We start from the raw sequence: 20008 nt of genomic DNA on the forward strand, positions 1-20008 counted from the left end.
TATGATTTATACTCGTAGCAATAGATAAGTTCGATAGTTAAAGAATTAAACGTATTGCAGTGTGTGTCCTTGTGTCATTGAGTCGTTTAGTCATTGGAATTGAGTTCCATTCCATTTGTTTTTTTAACGGAGTCCAGAAATGTGATTTCTGGAACTCCCCAAATCCTAGGATGACTTCATCAGCAATATGGGCCAATAGAGGAGCACAAAGACAAAGAAAAGTATGGGAAAGACGGCTCGCGATACTTTATCAATCTCTCGCCACATGATCTTTTCAACTCCCGTATCCGTGTCCGTCCAAGCCACGGACAGAAGACTCTGACGACGGGCAGGCTTCGGCGGTCCTCCGTTGCCCTGCAGGGATGTCTGTGTGATGATGATCAGAAGGGAATTCGGAATAAGTCAATCTTTGGCCAATTCGCTAATACGCATCGATTTGCCCACACGGAACACATCGATAGTTGCGGTTGCGATGTGTGCCAAGGCAACTCACCTGGCCCGGCGTCGTTGGAGTTTGTGTGGCCTTTCGTGACCGAACGGCCCCGCCCTCCCAGCTCGCCACAGTTGCACATTGACCTTTCTCCATATTGCTTATGCGCTGCACACCAAAGACAAGGATGAGGATTAGGTTTGTATTGGGGTCGTGATTGGGATAGGGGTTGGTTTTGGTTTTGGGTTTGGAGTTGGGGTTGAGGTTTGAAATGATAAAGAAATGTCTTTATTTATTAAAGCGGAACACAGACATGCGCTTACCATGGGCAGTACCTTTGGTATTCGGTTTACCTGGTACTGGTACTGCACGTCCAACACTTTGACGACGACAAATTCGGCCAAGGCAGCGAACACGGACACCATACATCCGGCCATCCATAGGTCAAGCGCCTGTCAAGATGGAAGACGATTAGTTGGGTTATTGTTCCACGTTTGTCTGGGCAGTTTGGGATCGAGGTATTTGCCTTAACATACGCAACGGGTGGTATGTCCGCCCGAAGACCCGTGAACATTGTCACTAGGGTTAGCATGCAGGTGACCAGGAGTGTAACCCGTCCAGGGATGGCATCCAGGCCGAGCCAAAAGCTGAACCACGACAACATGACCACCAGCGAGGATGGGGCAAATGTCTGTATCAGATGATGTCCGATTTGTCGCTCGAATCGAAAATAGACGGTGAGACGGGAGAAATTTCCCACCTTCTCGGGCATATAACCATCACTCTCCTCCAGCTCCAATGGCTGGCCGAGATTGTATTGCAGCAGCTTTAATTCTGGATTGAGCGTTACTCCCGAATCGGACCAACGTAGCTTCACCTTCTGGTTATTGGACGAAACTTTAACCAAGTACGTTTTTAGTTGAGATGTGATTAAGATAAGTATTTACGAGCAGATTATATGAGTAAATGCTACTTACAACTCTCAATATATATAGGACACACTTGGATATCCATTGGATAAAGCTGGAACTCCATCTGGCAGGCAATTATCGCATGCATCCGAGCCGCATATCGGACCGTCTTATTCTTATAGAGCGTCACCGATGTGAACTTGTGCGTCAGGGTAGCTATTTCTACAACGAGAAGACATCGAAAAGACGTTGCAGAGATGCGGAACAAAGTGGTTTCGATTAGAACTATGGCATTGGTAAGCACTCATTGTCTGATCAGATCTGATCTGACCTGATCTTATCTGATCTTAACTGATATTTGCTAGTGACTACTGAAATGTACGAGTATGCGTTGTGCCTTCAGTGTTTGCATGTGCCTTCTCCTTCATTATGAAGTATATATACATATATATATATATATATGTATATCATCTATGTATGTATGTATATATGTAGCACTATATAAGCGTATGACTCGGATCGGGTGTTGCGTTTTTTTTTTTCAGTGTGCTACGAATATGAATGAGCTGCAATTATCTATCCACAAGTAGAAAAATATTCCTTTCCCTACGAACCGTATTGTCTCTTCCCTTCTGGATCTATTGATTACAGTATTGTAATTGAGGTTGCAAAACTCCTAAATTTTAGAGAGAAGGATCTATTCAATTAAGCTAACTATTATATTCCCACCGTTTGAAAATGGTGATTCGATTATATTTATACCCGTTGCCTAACATTTTTTTAAGAAAAAAGTGTATCCGTTGGAATGTATGTAATGCAATCATCCTTTAATGTGAGGAATTCCATAGCTCACCAAAGACAGCAATAAAAGGATTGCCTTAAACAAACTGAGAACTAATCAAAATTGTGAAATTTATCAAAAATTAAAAAATAAAATTTTAATATTTTAATCTAGCATTAATTTTTCTCGAACCAACTCGCAAGACTCTACAAGGATAAAATTTCGAATCGGATAGTATACGAAGGTAACCCTAAAAGTTTCCGGAATCGACCACTAGGGGGCATTTGCAAGCGACGTCATTATTATTTTCGTAAAGTTTGACATCTTTTAAGGTAAACACCATTGACAGATCAGAAATTCGTCAAGTAGTTTCGTTTTTACAGCGTTTTAAAAAAAAAAATCAATTTTGAGAAAAAATGGAAATTTCTCGTGAAAACTTTCGTGCGATGATTTTTTACGATTTTAAATGTGGCCTTACTCAAAAGCAGTGCATCGATCGGCTTCATTCTGCTTTTGGTGATGAAGCACCATCCAAAACCACCGTATATGATTGGTTTTCAGAATTCAAGCGTGAAGGTCGTCCATCAACTGCTGTTGTTCCAGCAAACATCGATGCTGTGAGAGAAATGATTGAGGCAGATCGGCATGTGACATACCGTGAGATAGAGGCAACAATGGGCATTGGCAAAAGTCAAATACAAACGATCTTACATGAACATTTAGGCGTGAAAAAGATTTGCAGTCGTTGGATCCCGCATAATTTGACCATTCATGTTTCTGACATACCGACTTCGGAGTGGAATAAACGTTTGATGACTGGTTTATTCGCATGCAAAAGTGTATTGATCTTGAAGGCGAATATTTTGAAATACAATAAAGTGATTTTTTCGATTAAATTTGTGTTTTTTCTATGATATTCCGGAAACTTTTAGGGCAACCTACGTATTACTATTTACCCATAAAACCCCATCTCACAAGATACAGAATTCGAGATTTCATAGATTCGGATTTGCCAATTAATGGGCGTTAAGTGTTTTACTTAATCGCTTAAATTCTGTGTGATTATATTTTTAAAATATAGTTAGTTAAATGCTAAATCTTTCCTTTTTTTTTGGGTAGAGGTATAAATCGATTTTCGTGGGCGTTGACTTTGGTAGGACAAACACTCAACCATAACATAAACCATGAAAACGAGCCGAGATCTTATCGCACTACATGCAACTGCACATTTTCAACAATACTATGGACACTATGGTCTTTGGACTATGGCTTGCCAATAGGGTGGTAAGTATAACAAACTAATGGACTAATGCAGGACTAAAAAAACACTCGAACCAGCTCTAGTTGGCCGTGACTTTGAAATCGACCCAAACAATTTGGTCAGCGTGCGATTAATAGCTAACTCGCACCTGCAATCATTCTGTTTTAAGGACGTTGTGAAGGGAAACAGGACGAATCAGTCCACATATCAGATTTAGAACTTTGTTGGTGATATTTTAGTTGCAGCCAAGGCTTAAATAGTTATAATAGAAACTTGTTTTGCTAAAACAAAGAGATCTAACTATGCATGATATGAACTACAAACTATCCAAAGTCAACACACACAAAATGCTTTTTAGACACTCTTATAATGGCTAAACCTTTGCTCAGCAGCTGACAATGGTCCTATTTATAATTTTAGCTCGAATTAATTAATAACCTTTTTCAAAGGAGTCGGAACTTTATTCGTAAAATTATTTTAAGTTTATATTTGTTATATGGAACACGTACATTAAGCGGAAGTTTCCTCAAAATTTTGTGTCGATCGTTAAAGAAACCAAAAAGATAATAATCTATGGTATAGTTATTATATAAGTAGCTATTAATCAAGGATGCAAACCACCAAAATTTTGGTAAAGGTTCGGTTCGAACCATAGAGCAGGACTTAGGTTCGGTTCGCAAACCAGTTTATATACCTAATAAACGCAAGGTTTGGTTCGAATCTTGGTTCAAATTTGTGCAAAAAAAGTTTTTTTTCAAGGAGTATATAACATCAAATGTTCGATTCATGATCCAGTTCTAATTGCTTAAAAGCCAGAACCGAACCGGTTCAGCGAGGTTCGGTTAAGAACCGATTTGCAGTCTAGTTATTAATAGTTAAATGTTGGTTCACCGGCAAACAATATAATAATACTTAAATGGACTTCTCAAAGCATTACATATAATGCTATAAAAAAGTTGCAAAAGTACCAAGAAACCTAGTAGACTACCAGTTATCAAATCATAATTCATTCTCATGATTTAAAAATTGGAATTGATTCGGGTTAAATTGACTAGAGAACAACAGTAAAACTATACGTCACGGGGTTCCCGCATGCGATTGAGATACCTATTAAGTTGTGTGTGAAATTCTCAAAATTTTGCGAACCAAATTAAAAAAATGCAATTTTTAACTGCTAAAACAAATCTTGACTGTGTTTTTTTGTTGTAAACATTGATGTGAATTGCAAAAAATTAAAGCCCGATCGTGTGAGCATTGGTTTTAATTATTATTGCGATGTAAGTGATATAAGTTATCTTATAATGGACGTCTTTACAGCAATAAGTACGAATGATTGCAAGAACAATGCTTATTTTTATTTTTTTTTGTTGAAATGAGATCCAAATAAGAATAGTATGATACAGAAGCATGTGGAAATATTAATATAGCCTTGCAGATATTTCTTTTTAAAATTGGATTATTCATTGATTTTATTAAATTGAATATTCGAACAACGTTATCTGTACTGAAATTGAAGCCATGGGAATATTTTGGTCTGCAAGGGTATTTAATGTTCGGCATGCCGAAGTTAGTGTCTTCGGATAAGTATTTTATCAATCTGATTGTGTATGAGATAATTTGTGATCTCTTTTATTTTTGATTTGATTTTTGAACACAAAAACACATTCTAGTTTTGTTAGTAGGTATACTTAAAGTTTTGTTTAGATGAAAGTTTTTAGATTCTCTTTCATCCTTATAGCGTAGCAGAGAAGTTGAGGCAATATATGGACTTCCAAATCCTAGTAGAAGTTTGCATTGTTTATTTGATTTTTTGTTGTATTTGAAAATATTTCAAACAATGAAAATCAAAAGTAAAAAAAAAACACCATATTATTATACACAAATTAAATGCGTAGATAAGTGAAGAGTGCATTACAGACTTTTCTAATCAGTGACATATATGTAATTAAAAGTTTTAGGAATGCACCTATCAAATCCCAGCCCATATGCACTCACTTCACTATTTATATATAAATTATAATTGGGACAGCACACGGGTACGCTATCACATATTAACTTCAAATACTAAACTTACCGGCAATTTTCGAATTAAGAAAATACGGATCCGGCTGCCAGAGATTGTCGAAAAATTCTGGAAGTAGTGTGACATAGTCGTCTCCCTCTTCGAATATGTCATCAGATATTTCCAGTCGGGATTCCATCCAACGTTGATGTATAAACATGTCAACTCTGTAAATGAATATACAATGACTGAATAACTGGCTACATTATCATTGTTCTCTAAAGACATTGGAAGGAGTGCTAAATGACACTTACCTAAAGTCCATATCCTCTACATTGATTGAGTTAATATCTACAACAAATATGCTAAAATCTACTATCACTGGGGAGCCCTTCCTAGAAGGTGGGCGCATTTCTGTAAATAAACGTGTACGTCAGAAAATTTTAAACTTTATTTTTTCACACAATTCAGTAAATTTTATACCCGTTACTTAAAAAATAAGTAAAAGGGTATATTGTGTTCGTTGGAATGTATGTAACAGGGAGAAGAAGGCATCTCTGACCCCATAAAGTATATATATCGCGAAAAACTACCACACCCACAATTTTTAAGATTATTCGTTTTTTGTGGTAATTAACGTTGTCTATTAGTATCTATTATCCCACTGAATCGCAAAGTAATACAAGTAATTTCTTTAAAGTACTTCTATATATATTGAAATAAGTAACGGGTATCCTATGGTCGGGATCTCGACTATTGCCTTTCCCACTTGTTTTTAATTTGAAGGAAGGTGATATTTATGAAAAAGGGTTTGAAAATACCCCCTTTAGCTTAAAGTTATTTCAGTCATGGTGTTGCGAGTGAATCGTTTTATTATTATACTATTCTAGCATACCCGTCAGTTTAGTATTAAGGAGGTGCCAACAGTTTACTTCAGTAACTTAGAATAATAAATGAAAATAAATATCGTGCGCAAATTCATTTACACAACAAACACACAGGTAATACACCTAGTCAGACTGGGTGTGAATGTGGTTAAGAATGGTCTAACAATTTTGGTCATCAGTCGTTCTTCAAGTTCATGGACAGACTGTATAGGCTGTAAACGGTAAACAGTAAAAATCGATGAAAACTAAGGCGTTGCTCTTCCATAATTACCTGTTATATTACCGATACTATGTGAAGTTGTTAATCTCATTTAGGATTTACTATATTCTATAAGTTTAAAATTAACAGTTATAGCAGATATGTACACTGATATAAAAATGTTCCAAAATCAAGATTTTAGTCTCAAAGCTACGAATTTTGGTCTAAAAAACGCGTCGAGAACATAAAATTCTTAGATTAAGAAAACACATATTGGTTTTGAAAACATTTAAAATAAGACCAAGTTCTGCTTTAAAGAACAACGATCTCGCATTTTGAACATTTTTTTCATTCTCAATTTAACGTGATGTATAGGTTTGTAGATAGATTGAAAAAATTGCTTTAGAAACACTTTTGCAAACAAACATCTCTATACAATGAAAGGCTTTCAAACACTTTAAGAATATATGAAATCCCACAAAAAAAAACCTCTACACGAGGTAAAAGTCTAGTGACAAAAGCAATTTCTAGCCCCAAAATTTCTGATATCCAATTTTGTGACAAAATTCAGTTTAATCTAAAAATTTTAAGAAAAAATATAAATTCATAAAAAAAAAGCGAAAATTGGGATATCAGAAGTTTTTGCAATTGCTTTTGCTTTTGACATTGTAACTTAATAATTAATGCAGGCGAATAGTAAAATATATAAATTTAGTTGTTGAACGTATTTCATAATTTAAAAAAAATTTTTCTTTAAATATAAAGAAAAACTAGGGGCACCGCCCCCTGCTCGCTTTGCTCGCGTTGCTACAGCCCAGCATACTCTACTGTCGGAGACCCCGTACTTACTTGGATTTCGCCCGATCGGTCCTATGACAGCTATATGATATAGTGGTTCGATTAGAACCAACTTTGGTCAGGATATATAAGTCTAACTTAAATGCATATTAGTTTGGTTACGATATCTCGTAAAAAAAAAGTTGTTCATACTAAGACTTAATATTGGACCAATCGGGCCTATGACAGCTACATGATATAGTGGTCCGATTTGAACCAACTTTGGTCAGGATATATAAAACCAAGTAAAATGCATATTGTATTAGTTTGGTTAAGATTTCTCATAAAAACAAAAAGTTTTTCGTACTAAAACGTGATTTTCGACCGATAGAAAAATGTATTTATTCACTTAACAGGTAATATCTTCCAAATCCCTCAACCAAAATTTATGTTTCATATACCAAAAAACGTATTATATTTTACGTATTACAACATATTAAAATCGTTAGAGCCGTTATGTCAGAAATCGCACAAATGTAAGCCTAAAAACATTACATCACCTGTAAAATGTTACCTGAGTACTTAAGAAAAAAAGTTTAAAGGTACGCATAAAAGCCCTCAAAGCCCACCTTTCCAATGATATATAGAACATATCGGTAGCTTTTATGGTTTGGAAACTGTTGAGGTTTCAATTTTACCGGGATTTAGCGTTTTCCCGCTAAGCTAGCGTTTTTTTCAAAAAGTCGTAGAACAAACATTTCTATATTTTCGAAAGGGAATAAATCCCCATCATTACATCTAAGCTTTTTTTAGCGCTTTGATACAAACAGACAAACAGACAGACAAACTGACTTTTCATTTCATTTTGAGATGACCACTTAAAATTTCAAATTTAGTTATCCTTTGAACCAGTTGGCGGATGTGCATCATCGAGGTATCAATCGACGAGTATTTTTGATAAAAATTTTTAAAAAATAAAATTTTTACCAAAAAGCCCCAACGGCTCCATAAGCTGTGATCAAATAAATTTTTTCCCCCCCATTTACACCCCCGTATCTCATGACCCATATGAATTAGAAAAAGTTTTATGTGCCATTTTGTAAGTTAGGACCTAAACTTTCGATCGGTATATAACTCGATCTGATCGGACAGTCGTAGCGAATTTTCCAACTTAGCTGTATATATTGTTAGTCGCCTTTCGAACCCTACGTGCTGCTTTCGTCACTAACGCGAACTGTCGTCCGCAGTGATATCGGCCCATAAAGTTTCAAGATTAACTATGGATAATAATAACAATGAATTTCTATATCAAAAGTATGGCCAAATAAATAATTGAATTCTTATAATTCAGATTAATCGATACCAAAGGCTCTAACGTCGGTCTTTGTCGAGGACAGTTATATATTACGGCATATACACTATGAAATGACATACATCTACATAAGTAGTAATTACAGAAATTAAGCGAATATATTCCAGCCAAAACCGAAAGCGGGGTTACATGGTGGAAGACCCTGAAATTGGCTGCGTCACGATAAATGCCGCACGCAACGTTCCAACTCCAACAATGGCAATAAACCAAATCCTAAAAAGTCCATGCAATTAACTTACAACCGTAGAAAAATGAGGGGAAAAAGGTAATGAAACTTGATTGAGATACCAAAGAAAAAATAAAAAGAAAACAAAGAAAAACAAAGCGAATATTAAATAGAAAAAAATCAGTCGAAATGCAGTTCTAGAGACTCGGCCAAGTACACAAATATTGCACACTTACCCTTGACATAATTAGGCGGAAGAACCACTCGGGGCTTCGTTGTGTAGTTATAGTTGTAGTTGTAGTTCATGTGGGTGTCCGTGGCCTCACTAATCCTGAAAATGGCCAAAAAAACAAGCCAAACGGATATAATACTCTATATAATAGCAATAGCAAATACATTTCACATGTGCAAGTTGGACGTGAAATATATGGTCGATAGTTGATGGCTTATGATAGAGGCTTAGTTTAGTCATCAGGGGCACATGCAACTATTGTGTGTTGTTGTATAAACTTTGTCAATTTAAGTCTGAACTGGAATTAACTTACTTCGTGTCTCAGTTTGTTTGGTTGTGAGTATATTTCATACATTTCATACATGCAAAATTCATTTTTTTACCTGACAGCCACTGAGACAAGCTTAAAGTTAGCAAATATTCGTGCTGGTACCTCATTTCTGTGATTCGATTTGACCTTGCCTGGGTTTGTCTAATAGCTTGCCAATACTTGAATTAGCTTGGTATAATGTAAAGGTTATGCTAGTGCTCCTCCGCAATGTCGAAACAAAATGGCGCATTTGCAATTTAGTAACTGTGACGTTTAATGATTTGTATTAGAACTGGGAGAAAATGCCACCAAACATGGAATGACACTGGGACACAACCCATTTTGGGAGAGTGGATCCCTAACTATAAAAATCAATCAAGTCGTTCGTTACTTGCTAAAACGGATTTCCGTTTCCGCTGAATTTCAAACAGAATCGGATTTAGAAGTACGTCAGAGCCACATATACATATGGGTAATATGTAGATCCCACAAAAAAGCCTGTACACGAGGTAAAAGTCTAGTGACGAAAGCAATTTCTAGCCCCAAAATTTCTGATATCCAATTTTGTGACGAACAAAATTCAGTTTAATATAAAAATTTTAATTTTTTTGAAAAAATACGGAAAACGCTAAATCCCGCTAAAATTAAACAGTTTTTAAATAAAACTAGTTGGCCGGTGCTACAGTCGAGCATACTCGACTGTCGGAGACCCCGTACTTACTATGGCAAAAACTAATAATGTATGTATAATAATTCTATCAGTTTGGTTACGATATCTTATAAAACAAAAAATTTTTTTATACTAAGACTTAAATTATACCCGATCGGTCCTATGACAGCTATATGATATAGTTGACCAATTTGAACCAACTTTGGACAGGATATATAAAACCAAGTCCTATGATTATTGTATCAGTTTGCTTTAGATATCTCATAAAACAAAAAAGTTTTTCATACTAAAGCTTGATTTTTGACCTATTGTTCCTATAGGCGCTATATGATATAGTGGTCCGATTCAAAAAAAAAAAACTTGACCTGCCTGCAAGATAGAGGAGTCTACATACCAAATTTGGTGTCACTAGCTTTTAGATTGTTCTTATAATTTGGATATGAATTTTTTTTTTGATTTGTGGGCGATAAAGGGGCTTGGCCGAATTTTGAAACAAACTTTATCTGCTTGCAATATAGAGGAACCTACATACCAAGTTTGCTGTCTCTATCTCTTATAGTCTCTGAGATCTAGGCGCTCATACAGACGGACAGATAGACAGACAGACGGACATTGCTATATCGACTCGGCTGTTGATGCTGATCAAGAATATATATACTTTATAGGGTCTGCCACGCCTCCTTCTGCCTGTTACGCACATATTCGTTAAAAAAAACCCAATAGACCCCTGTACTTTTTTTAAGTACGGGGTCTAAATATAAATTAATAATTAATTAAAAAGGTTGAGCTTCTTTGTACATAAAAAATACTTTTTGCACGGTGCCGAATGCCAATTTTCGTTTTTTTTTATTAAATTATATTTTTATTTAAAAACTGTTTAATTTTAGCGGGATTTAGCGTTTTCCCGCTAAGCGTATTTTTTCAAATAGTCGTAGAACAAACATTTCTAGATTTTCAAAAAGGAAAAAAACCCCTATCATTACATCTAAGCTTTTTTAGCGCATTGATGCAAACAGACAAACAAACAAACAAAAAAACTAACTTTTCATTTAATTTTGAGAAGTCCACTAAAATTTTCAAATTTATTTATCTTTAAAACGAGTTATCGGATTTGGGTGATCGTATTATCAATCGACGCGTATTTTTAATTAAATTTTACCAAAAGGCCATAACGGCCTCATTTTTCCCTTCCCACTTACACCCCTTTATCTCATGAACCAGAAGAGTTAGCATAAGTTTTAGTACGCCATTTTGTAAGTTAGGCCATAACGGCCTCATTTTTCCCTTCCCACTTACACCCCTTTATCTCATGAACCAGAAGAGTTAGCATAAGTTTTAGTACGCCATTTTGTAAGTTAGGACTAAAACTTTCGACCGGTATATAACTCGATCTGATCGGACAGTCGTAGCAAATTTTCATTGTAAGCTGTATATATTGCTAGTCGCCTTTCGAACCCTTTATGCTGATTTCTTCACTAACGCGAACTGGCGTCCGCAGTGATTTTACCCATCTTTCTTTGTTTTTCTATGTTAACATTTTTGGTTTAAACTTGGCACAGATATTTTAAGTAGAGTACTTTAAAGCAGTTGCTAGGTAAATAAAAATCTACTCTAGCCTGTGAAAATTCAGTTTAATCTAAAAGCTTTAAATAAAAATATAAAATAAAAAAAAGCGAAAATTGGCATTGTGCACTGTGAGCAAAAAGGGTGAGCTTTTCGCTTTTTTTTTTATTATTTTATATTTTTATTTAAAGCTTTTAGATTAAACTGAATTTTGCTCGCCCTCAAACACACCTTTCTAATGATATATAGAACATATCTGTAGAGTCTATGGTTTGGAAACTGATGAGGTTTCAATTTTACCGGGATTTAGCGTTTTCCCGCTAAACTAGCGGTTTTTTTCAATAAGGCGTAGAACAAACATTTCTAGATTTTCGAAAAGGAATAAATCCCCATCATTACATTTAAGCTTCTTTAGCGCTTTGATACAAACAGACAAACAACTAACTAATTTTTTTCCACTAAAATTTTCAAATTTATTTTCTTTTACTATCGGAACTGTTTGGGTGATTTAGGCCCTAACAGCCCCATTAGCTGCAATCATTTAAATTTGTCCCTTCCCGCTTACACCCCCGTATCTCATGACCCAGGTTGGTTAGAAAAAGTTTTAGCCATTTTGTAAGTTAGGACTAAACCTTTCGATCGGTATATAGCTCGATCTGATCGGACAGTCGTAGCAAATTTTCCAACTTAGCTGTATATATTGTTTGTCGCCTTTCGAACCCTTAAGCTTCTTTCTTTACTAACGCGAACTGCCGTCCGCAGTGATTACCTTCTGAGGCGAAGCACTTAAAATTTTGGTTACAAAAATTAGCATTTGCGAAGAAGGAACCTGTTGATTGTCGACCTTTTATATCCAATAGATTGTCGATCTTAGAAACAGTAGTTTCTGTGGGTATAAAGATTAATTCTTTATTTTATTTATTTAAGTTCGGAATTTCAGATCTTATTTAATGCTGTTGTTCTCTTATAGCATTCCCTGTATATTTATGGATGTTACTGCTGCAGCCTGGGTCAACAAATTAGTCGCAACTATTCAAAGAATAATGTTTCAGAGCAAATAAATTTGGCACACAGATTTCTATAGACCCCACGCAGGTCAAGTTTGTTTTAAATTTTTGTAACGGGTGTCCTATGGTGGGAATTTCGACTATAGCCTAAAGGCGCACATTTCATAATTTCATAAGACTGCCAAACCCGATATGCAAAAGCTCTACTAAGAGCTAATCTGTAACTCATTCATACACAGTCTTAAATTTAAGCCTATAGTTTTACACCTATTATTTTTTGAGTAAGGAATATAAAACCTTTATTTTCCTTTCTACGATTTTTTGATTTTTAAACTCTAGGAAAACAATAAACATTTCTTATATTAATCATTGAAATCCATGGAAAGATGACAAATTCTTAACCTTTTTTAAGGAATTACAAAAAAAATAGAAAAAACTAGATGGACGGAGCTAAAATCGAGCAATCTCGACTGTCGAAGACCTCACTATGGAAAAACCTAAGACTATTCAAAATTCAAAAATATTCTGCTCACTTGACGCCCTTGCAAAGCGCTGTATTACATTTTCGACAAAGTTAAATACATGTTGTATAAGTTTGGTTATGATATCTCGTAAAACAAAAAAGTTTTTCATACTAAGACTTGATTTTCGCCCGATCGGTCCTATGACAGCTATATGATATAGTAGTCCGTTTTGAACCAACTTCGATAAGGATGTTTAAGACTAACTTAAATGCATATTCCATAAGTTTGGTTATGATATCTCATAAAACAAAAAAGTTTTTTATATTAAAACTTTATTTTCGACTGATTGTTCCTATAGGCGCTATGTGATATAGTGGTCCGATTTGAACCAACTTAGGTGAAGATATATAAAACTAAATTAGATACACATTTTATAAGTTTGGTTATATCTCATAAAACAAAAAAGTTTTTCATACTAAGACTTGATTTTCGCCCGATTGGTCCTATGACAGCTATATGATATAGTAGTCCAAATTGAACCAACTTCGGTAAGGATGTTTAAGACTAACTTAAATGCATATTCTATAAGTTTGGTTATGATATCTCATAAAATAAAAAAGTTTTTCATACTAAAACTTGTATTTCGACCGATTGTTCCTATGGGCGCTATATGATATAGTGATCCAATATTAACCAACTTTAGTGAGGATATATAAAACTAAATTAGATACATATTGTATCAGTTTGGTTATATCTCATAAAACAATAAAGTTTTTCATACTAAGACTTGATTTTCGCCCGATCGGTCCTACGACAGCTATATGATATAGTAGTCCGATTTGAACCAACTTCGATAAGGATGTTTATGACTAACTTAAACGCATATTCCATAAGTTTGGTTATGATATCTCATAAAACAAAAAAGTTTTTTATATTAAAACTTTATTTTCGACTGATTGTTCCTATGGGCGCTATGTGATATAGTGGTCCGATTTGAACCAACTTAGGTGAAGATATATAAAACTAAATTAGATACACATTTTATAAGTTTGGTTATATCTCATAAAACAAAAAAGTTTTTCATACTAAGACTTGATTTTCGCCCGATTGGTCCTATGACAGCTATATGATATAGTAGTCCAAATTGAACCAACTTCGGTAAGGATGTTTAAGACTAACTTAAATGCATATTCTATAAGTTTGGTTATGATATCTCATAAAATAAAAAAGTTTTTCATACTAAAACTTGTATTTCGACCGATTGTTCCTATGGGCGCTATATGATATAGTGATCCAATATTAACCAACTTTAGTGAGGATATATAAAACTAAATTAGATACATATTGTATCAGTTTGGTTATATCTCATAAAACAATAAAGTTTTTCATACTAAGACTTGATTTTCGCCTGATTGGTCCTATGACAGCTATATAATATAGTAGTCCAAATTGCACCAACTTCGGTAAGGATGTTTAAGACTAACTTAAGTGCATATTGTATAAGTTTGGTTATGATATCTCATAAAATAAAAAAGTTTTTCATACTAAAACATGATTTTTGACCGATTGTTCCTATGGGCGCTATATGATATAGTGGTCTGATCGTAAAAAGAAACAAGCTTGATCTGCCTGCAATATAGAGGAGTCTACATACCAAGTTTAGTGTCACTAGCCTTCAAATTGTTCTTATAATTTGGATATGAAATTTTCTATGTCAATTTTTAGGCGGTAAAGGGGGCGTTGCCAAATTCTGAAACAAACTTGATCTGCTTGCAATATAGAGGAAACTACATACCAAGCTTGGTGTGTCTAGCTCTTATAGTTTCTGAGATCTAGGTGTTCATACAGACGGACGGACAGACTGACAGACAGACGGACATTGCCATATCGACTTGGCTATTGATGCTGATCAAGAGACCCCTGTACTTTTTTTAAGTACCGGCCGACTAGTAATTCCTAATTTTTGTTTTCCTAATATTTAATTCCTAATAACAGTATTCCTAATTTGATTTCCTAGTTTAAATTCCTAAAATAGGATACCTAATTTTGTTTTCCTAATATTTTTTCCGAATTTTCGTATTCTGAGTAATATTTTTCGACATTCGTATAGTGAATCAAAAAACCTACCTATCAAGCCATTTTCCAAATAAAGGTTGATTTTCGACCGATCTTTTCCATGGAAGCTATATGCTATAGTACTCCGATTCCAACCAAATTTTTGTCAGGTTGTAAAAGACGATATAAGACTGATAATTTGTAAGTTTGGTTAAAATATTAATGTTAATAAGCTTTCAAAAAACTCACAGCTTTTTTTAAACAGATTTTAAAAACAGAAATTAAAAAATTCAAATTCAAAAAAAAACGACATCATAGAAAAACTATTAACGTTGTTTTTCGATATCTGGGCCTCATATATATAAAAAAAGTGGGTTTGACACCCGATAATTTAAAAATGTTCAAAATTGTTACCTAGTGAAATGTTTTTTTTACTACTAGTAACTAAAGCAGCAAGCTCTCTTCGGAGACTAGCAAGATACTCGTATACATCAAGAATGAAAAATTTGTCACGACTGAACGATCAAATCGAGCTATACACCGATCGAAAGGTATAGTTTTACTATCAAAATTCCATAATAAGAAGAATAAGGGGCTAAAAGTGCGAGAGGCAAAATTGAAATGATTGCAATCTCCAACAATCGGTGGAAAATCAAGTTTTAGTATGAAAAACTTTTTTGTTTTATGAGATATCGTAACCAAACTGATACAATATGCATTTGACTTGGTTTTATATATCCTGTCCAAAGTTCAAATCGGACCACTATATCATATAGCTGTCATAGGACCGATCGGGCGAAAATCAAGTCTTAGTATGAAAATGTTTTATGTTTTATGAGACATTGTAACCAATATGATAGAATATGCATTTAAGTTAACTAAATATTTTTTAGTTTTTTCCATTATTAGTTTTTGCCATAGTAAGTACGGGGTCTCCGACAGTCGAGTATGCTCGACTGTAGCACCGGCCGACTAGTTTTTTATTAAAAAACACATTTTTACGAGTAACAAGAGTGCCCATTTTCTAAAATCGGTCAATAATTAGCAAAGTTAAAATATATTTTCGGAAACTATATGTTGCGCAATATGTTGATGAGCGCGCCATTATTACACTTTCGACTGTTGTAATATTGTTGAGCACATTATAGTAAATTTCAAATAATTTTTTTAGAGTGAACTGTAAAATTAAAAAAAAATATATATATCAAGCTACTTTATTTTATTAATTTTTTTTTTAATTTACTTTTAGTACTGATTATAATCAGTTTCTCGATCCATACTAGGTGAGCAGCTATCGTTTGTTATTGCTGAACTGGTCCAGAATAACTGGGAAGAAATTTAAATGGGAATTAAAATAATGGATTTCTATAGACATGCTGCAGTTCATGTCATTGTACGCCATAAAAAAACAGTTTACAACTGCAGCATAGTCGGCGCCCCTGTTTTTGTCAACAAAATTATCACATATCGCAATATAACTTTTCCCAGCTCGTTTCTTAATAATGTTAAATTTGGACTTGAAAATTTTCACGGATTGTTCAAGTTTAAAACATATGATTGCTTAACTCCATCAACCTCAAAAAAAAGGTTTTTTTTACCGTAATTTACAATTTCGATGTGCAACAAAAAAATATAGTATGCCACAATGTTTCAATTAACAATATCTACAACCTACGCTATGTCGCATCCCAGAAGCTTTTTTGACTGTAGCACCGTGTAATTTAACTTTTGGTGGCCTTCCCAAAGTTGGATGAAAAGTTTTTTGTCTGTCTGTTTGTTTGTATTAAAGCGTTGAAAAGGCTAAGATTTGTTGACGACGATTTATTCCTTGTCAAAAATCTAGGAATGTACGACTTTTTCAAAAAACCAATAGCTCAGCGTGATATCGTTTAAGTCCGCTGAAATTGACACCCCACAGTTTCCAGCCCACAGAATCTACAGATATGTGTCATGTATCGTTGAAAGGACTTTATGACATACCTTTAATCTTTTTATACCAGTTACTTAAAAAATAAGTAAAAGGGTATATTGTCTTCGTTGGAATGTATGTAACAGCGAGAAGGAGGCATCTCCGACCCCATATATATTTATATATATATATATATATATATATATATATATATATATATATATATATATATATTTTTCCTGATCAGGATCAACAGCCGAGTCGATATAGCCATGTGTGTCTGTCCGTCCGTCCGTCTGTCCGTGTGTGTAAGCGCCTAGATCTTAGAGACCATAAGAGACAGAGCAACTTAATTTGGCAGACAGATTTCTATAGACCCCCCGCAGGTAAAGTTTGTTCTAAAATCCACCACACCCACAGTTTTTAATAATTTTCGATTTTGTGATAGTTAACGTTATCTATTAGTATTATCAATTATTCCACTGAATCTCATCAAAATCGGACAAGTAGAAAAGCCACTATGGCGATTTAATGTTTTCAAAGTAATACAAGTAATTTATTTAAAGTACTTTTATATATATTGAAATAAGTGACGGGTATCCTATGGTCGGGATTTCGACCTTCCCCGCTTGTTTTTAAGTAAAATAGTCACTCAAGTCACTTGTACATTTGTCGAAACTGGTTAAATCGAATCAAAATTTAAGTTATAGTATAAACTTGTTTGTTATTCTGGAGATATTATCATAATTATTATATATCAATCTTACAAGGGTATCAAATTATTGGCGTGCCTTTCTTTTTATTTGATTTATTTAAGTGAACCAATGGAAATATTGCACTATAGTCCGAAACTTCCCCAACATTTTGGAGGTTTGTTGAAGACTTGATTGTAAATAAATCTAATAATAACAATTATTTTATTTAATCGAAATGGGGTGGGAAATGTATTGAGAAAACGAATTGCATATAAAAAAAAAAAAACAAATTTACAATGAATGCTGATTAAAAGTAATTTTCATCTTCTTTATGCAGTAAGTATTATTACTCCTTTGATCTGAGGGTTAATTTGATTAGAGAGGAACAGCTGTAATAGGAACTCACCACATCAATAAGAATGTCAATCCAAGCGATATGAATGCTTTTGTGTTGTATTTGCCCAGCATGATGTTGACGACGGAACAAAAAATGAAACTAAACCTCAAATCATCTCACTTTACATCGACGTGGGAATTTCATAATTCGCTTTAGAAAATCTGCAACACGATATAGCAACAGTTATAGCAATATTGAATTTATTATTTTATGTGCTTTTATAATTTTTTTAAATTTCACTTTTATTTAAAATTTGTATTTTAACTTTTGAATATTCAGAGACGAACAAAATACGACGGGAAATGTGATTAGGATACGATACTCGTGTTAAGTTTTAAGTTGATAATTAATTTTGTTTGCTCGGGTTGTTGTAGAATTGTTGGGTTATACGACACGGTGGATCCACCTCGACTCGATACCAGCTCACTTCGCCTTCTAATATCAAATACAGAATCCGATGTCCACAGTTCGGCTGCGAGTACATCCCCAACGCGGACATGTATGACAACTGTGAGAGTACCCACACAGAAACAAATTAAATAAATATACATATATTCCGTGTATGTGTGTGTGGATACTGAGAGTGTGTAAAATATTTATCTCATGATTTCTGCTGTCGGATATGCACATATGTTCATAGATTGTGCGATTATCGGGCCATCTGTGTGGGAGGCGTGCTCGTAAGATGATATAGCTGCCACTGACACGATGTTAAAGCTCGCCAGACGGACGGGCAGTCATGTACATATACATATAAGTGTAACTGTAGCTGTAATTGTGGCACACTTCGCGACAACAGTCAATGGACGAGACAATTGAATCGCGTGCCGATTTCACTTAAGCGCGCACGCTTTAAGTATTATCGTTATCGTTATTGTTATCGCTATCAATAGAATTTTGGACAATTCTATATAGGAAACACACCCATCCTTAACGGTCGGAATATATGCTTATGACAGGAGTTGGCGGTAGGTTCCTTCTATTAGATCATAATGGGCATATATCAAGTAACAGTAACATAACTGTCGTGTTATCTCTAGAAATTGCGTTTGCTTGAAAATCCAATTGGCATCAATTAAGTTTAAATCAGTCGAAAGTCGCCTAAAAATATCGGTTATAAGTAGATACAATTTATGTAATATGCATACGAGTATAGATAGAGCAGGTAGTCTATAAGAACTGACACTGACAGCGACACCGACATTGACATTGGCACTGGCAATGGGAACGGGAATGGAAATGGGAATGACAGTTCTCGCCATTCAAATTAAAAATTCCACTTCAATGAGAGGACCGCAAGATGAAGCATATCCGGCTAAACCCAACAAGTAGAAGAGGCACACACTTAAGTATGTAGATCTGTGGATCTCTCTTACTCTATATAAGCATTCATATTTGAATCAAGATCAACATTTTTATTGCTATTTTGATTACACTTTTTAATGGTTTTAATATTTTAGTATTTATGTATGTATGCCATGATAGAAGACTTTTCATACATATATTTGTGTAGGTCACTAATTAAATCTGAAAATCCATTTATATAAATTTTGTTTGTTGCGGTCAACTTGAAATGCATTCACACGTTACAAATTTATACTTTTTAATTATTATAAATTTATTTTAAATTTTAATTTCAAACATTTTTTTACGCTTTTACTAATATTCTATCTTTATTGCAGTCATAAAGCAAAGCTATTTTGTAACGGCCCAACACGAGCTTTCACGACTTTTCACGAGTTTTCATTCACAAGGAATGGGAATGGGAATAGGCATTGACTTGGGAAAGGGAATGGGTTTCTCGATGAGTAACTGTTTTAGTTTTTGGCACAGACACAGGGACAATAATAATTAAGTTGCTTTTTTTGCATTTGACAATTAAATATTTGTTTGTTTCGTAAGGAATTCTTATTCCACTTT

At 34.4% G+C, this 20008-nt stretch overlaps 1 protein-coding gene across 2 annotated transcripts; it reads right to left on the minus strand.

Moving 5' to 3' along the window:
- Nucleotides 1-118: 118 nt before the first annotated feature.
- On the minus strand, nucleotides 119-18159 carry LOC117784421 (glycine receptor subunit alpha-2). 2 transcript variants are annotated; one of them, XM_034622156.1, is made up of 9 exons: nucleotides 18098-18159; nucleotides 9023-9117; nucleotides 5700-5799; nucleotides 5458-5612; nucleotides 1408-1563; nucleotides 957-1327; nucleotides 766-882; nucleotides 494-598; nucleotides 119-366 (listed from the first exon to the last, which is right to left on the minus strand). In XM_034622156.1, the coding sequence occupies exons 1-9, from the start codon at nucleotides 18157-18159 to the stop codon at nucleotides 166-168; spliced, it is 1362 nt and encodes a 453-aa protein (XP_034478047.1). In that variant the 3' UTR covers nucleotides 119-165. The 2 variants fall into 2 exon arrangements, with proteins under 2 accessions (XP_034478047.1, XP_034478046.1); XM_034622155.1 differs by having other exon boundaries at nucleotides 754-882.
- Between the last annotated feature and the right edge of the window lie 1849 nt (nucleotides 18160-20008).

Source organism: Drosophila innubila (assembly GCF_004354385.1).
Source record: "Drosophila innubila isolate TH190305 chromosome 2R unlocalized genomic scaffold, UK_Dinn_1.0 1_C_2R, whole genome shotgun sequence".
Classification (NCBI taxonomy): Eukaryota; Metazoa; Arthropoda; class Insecta; order Diptera; family Drosophilidae; genus Drosophila; species Drosophila innubila.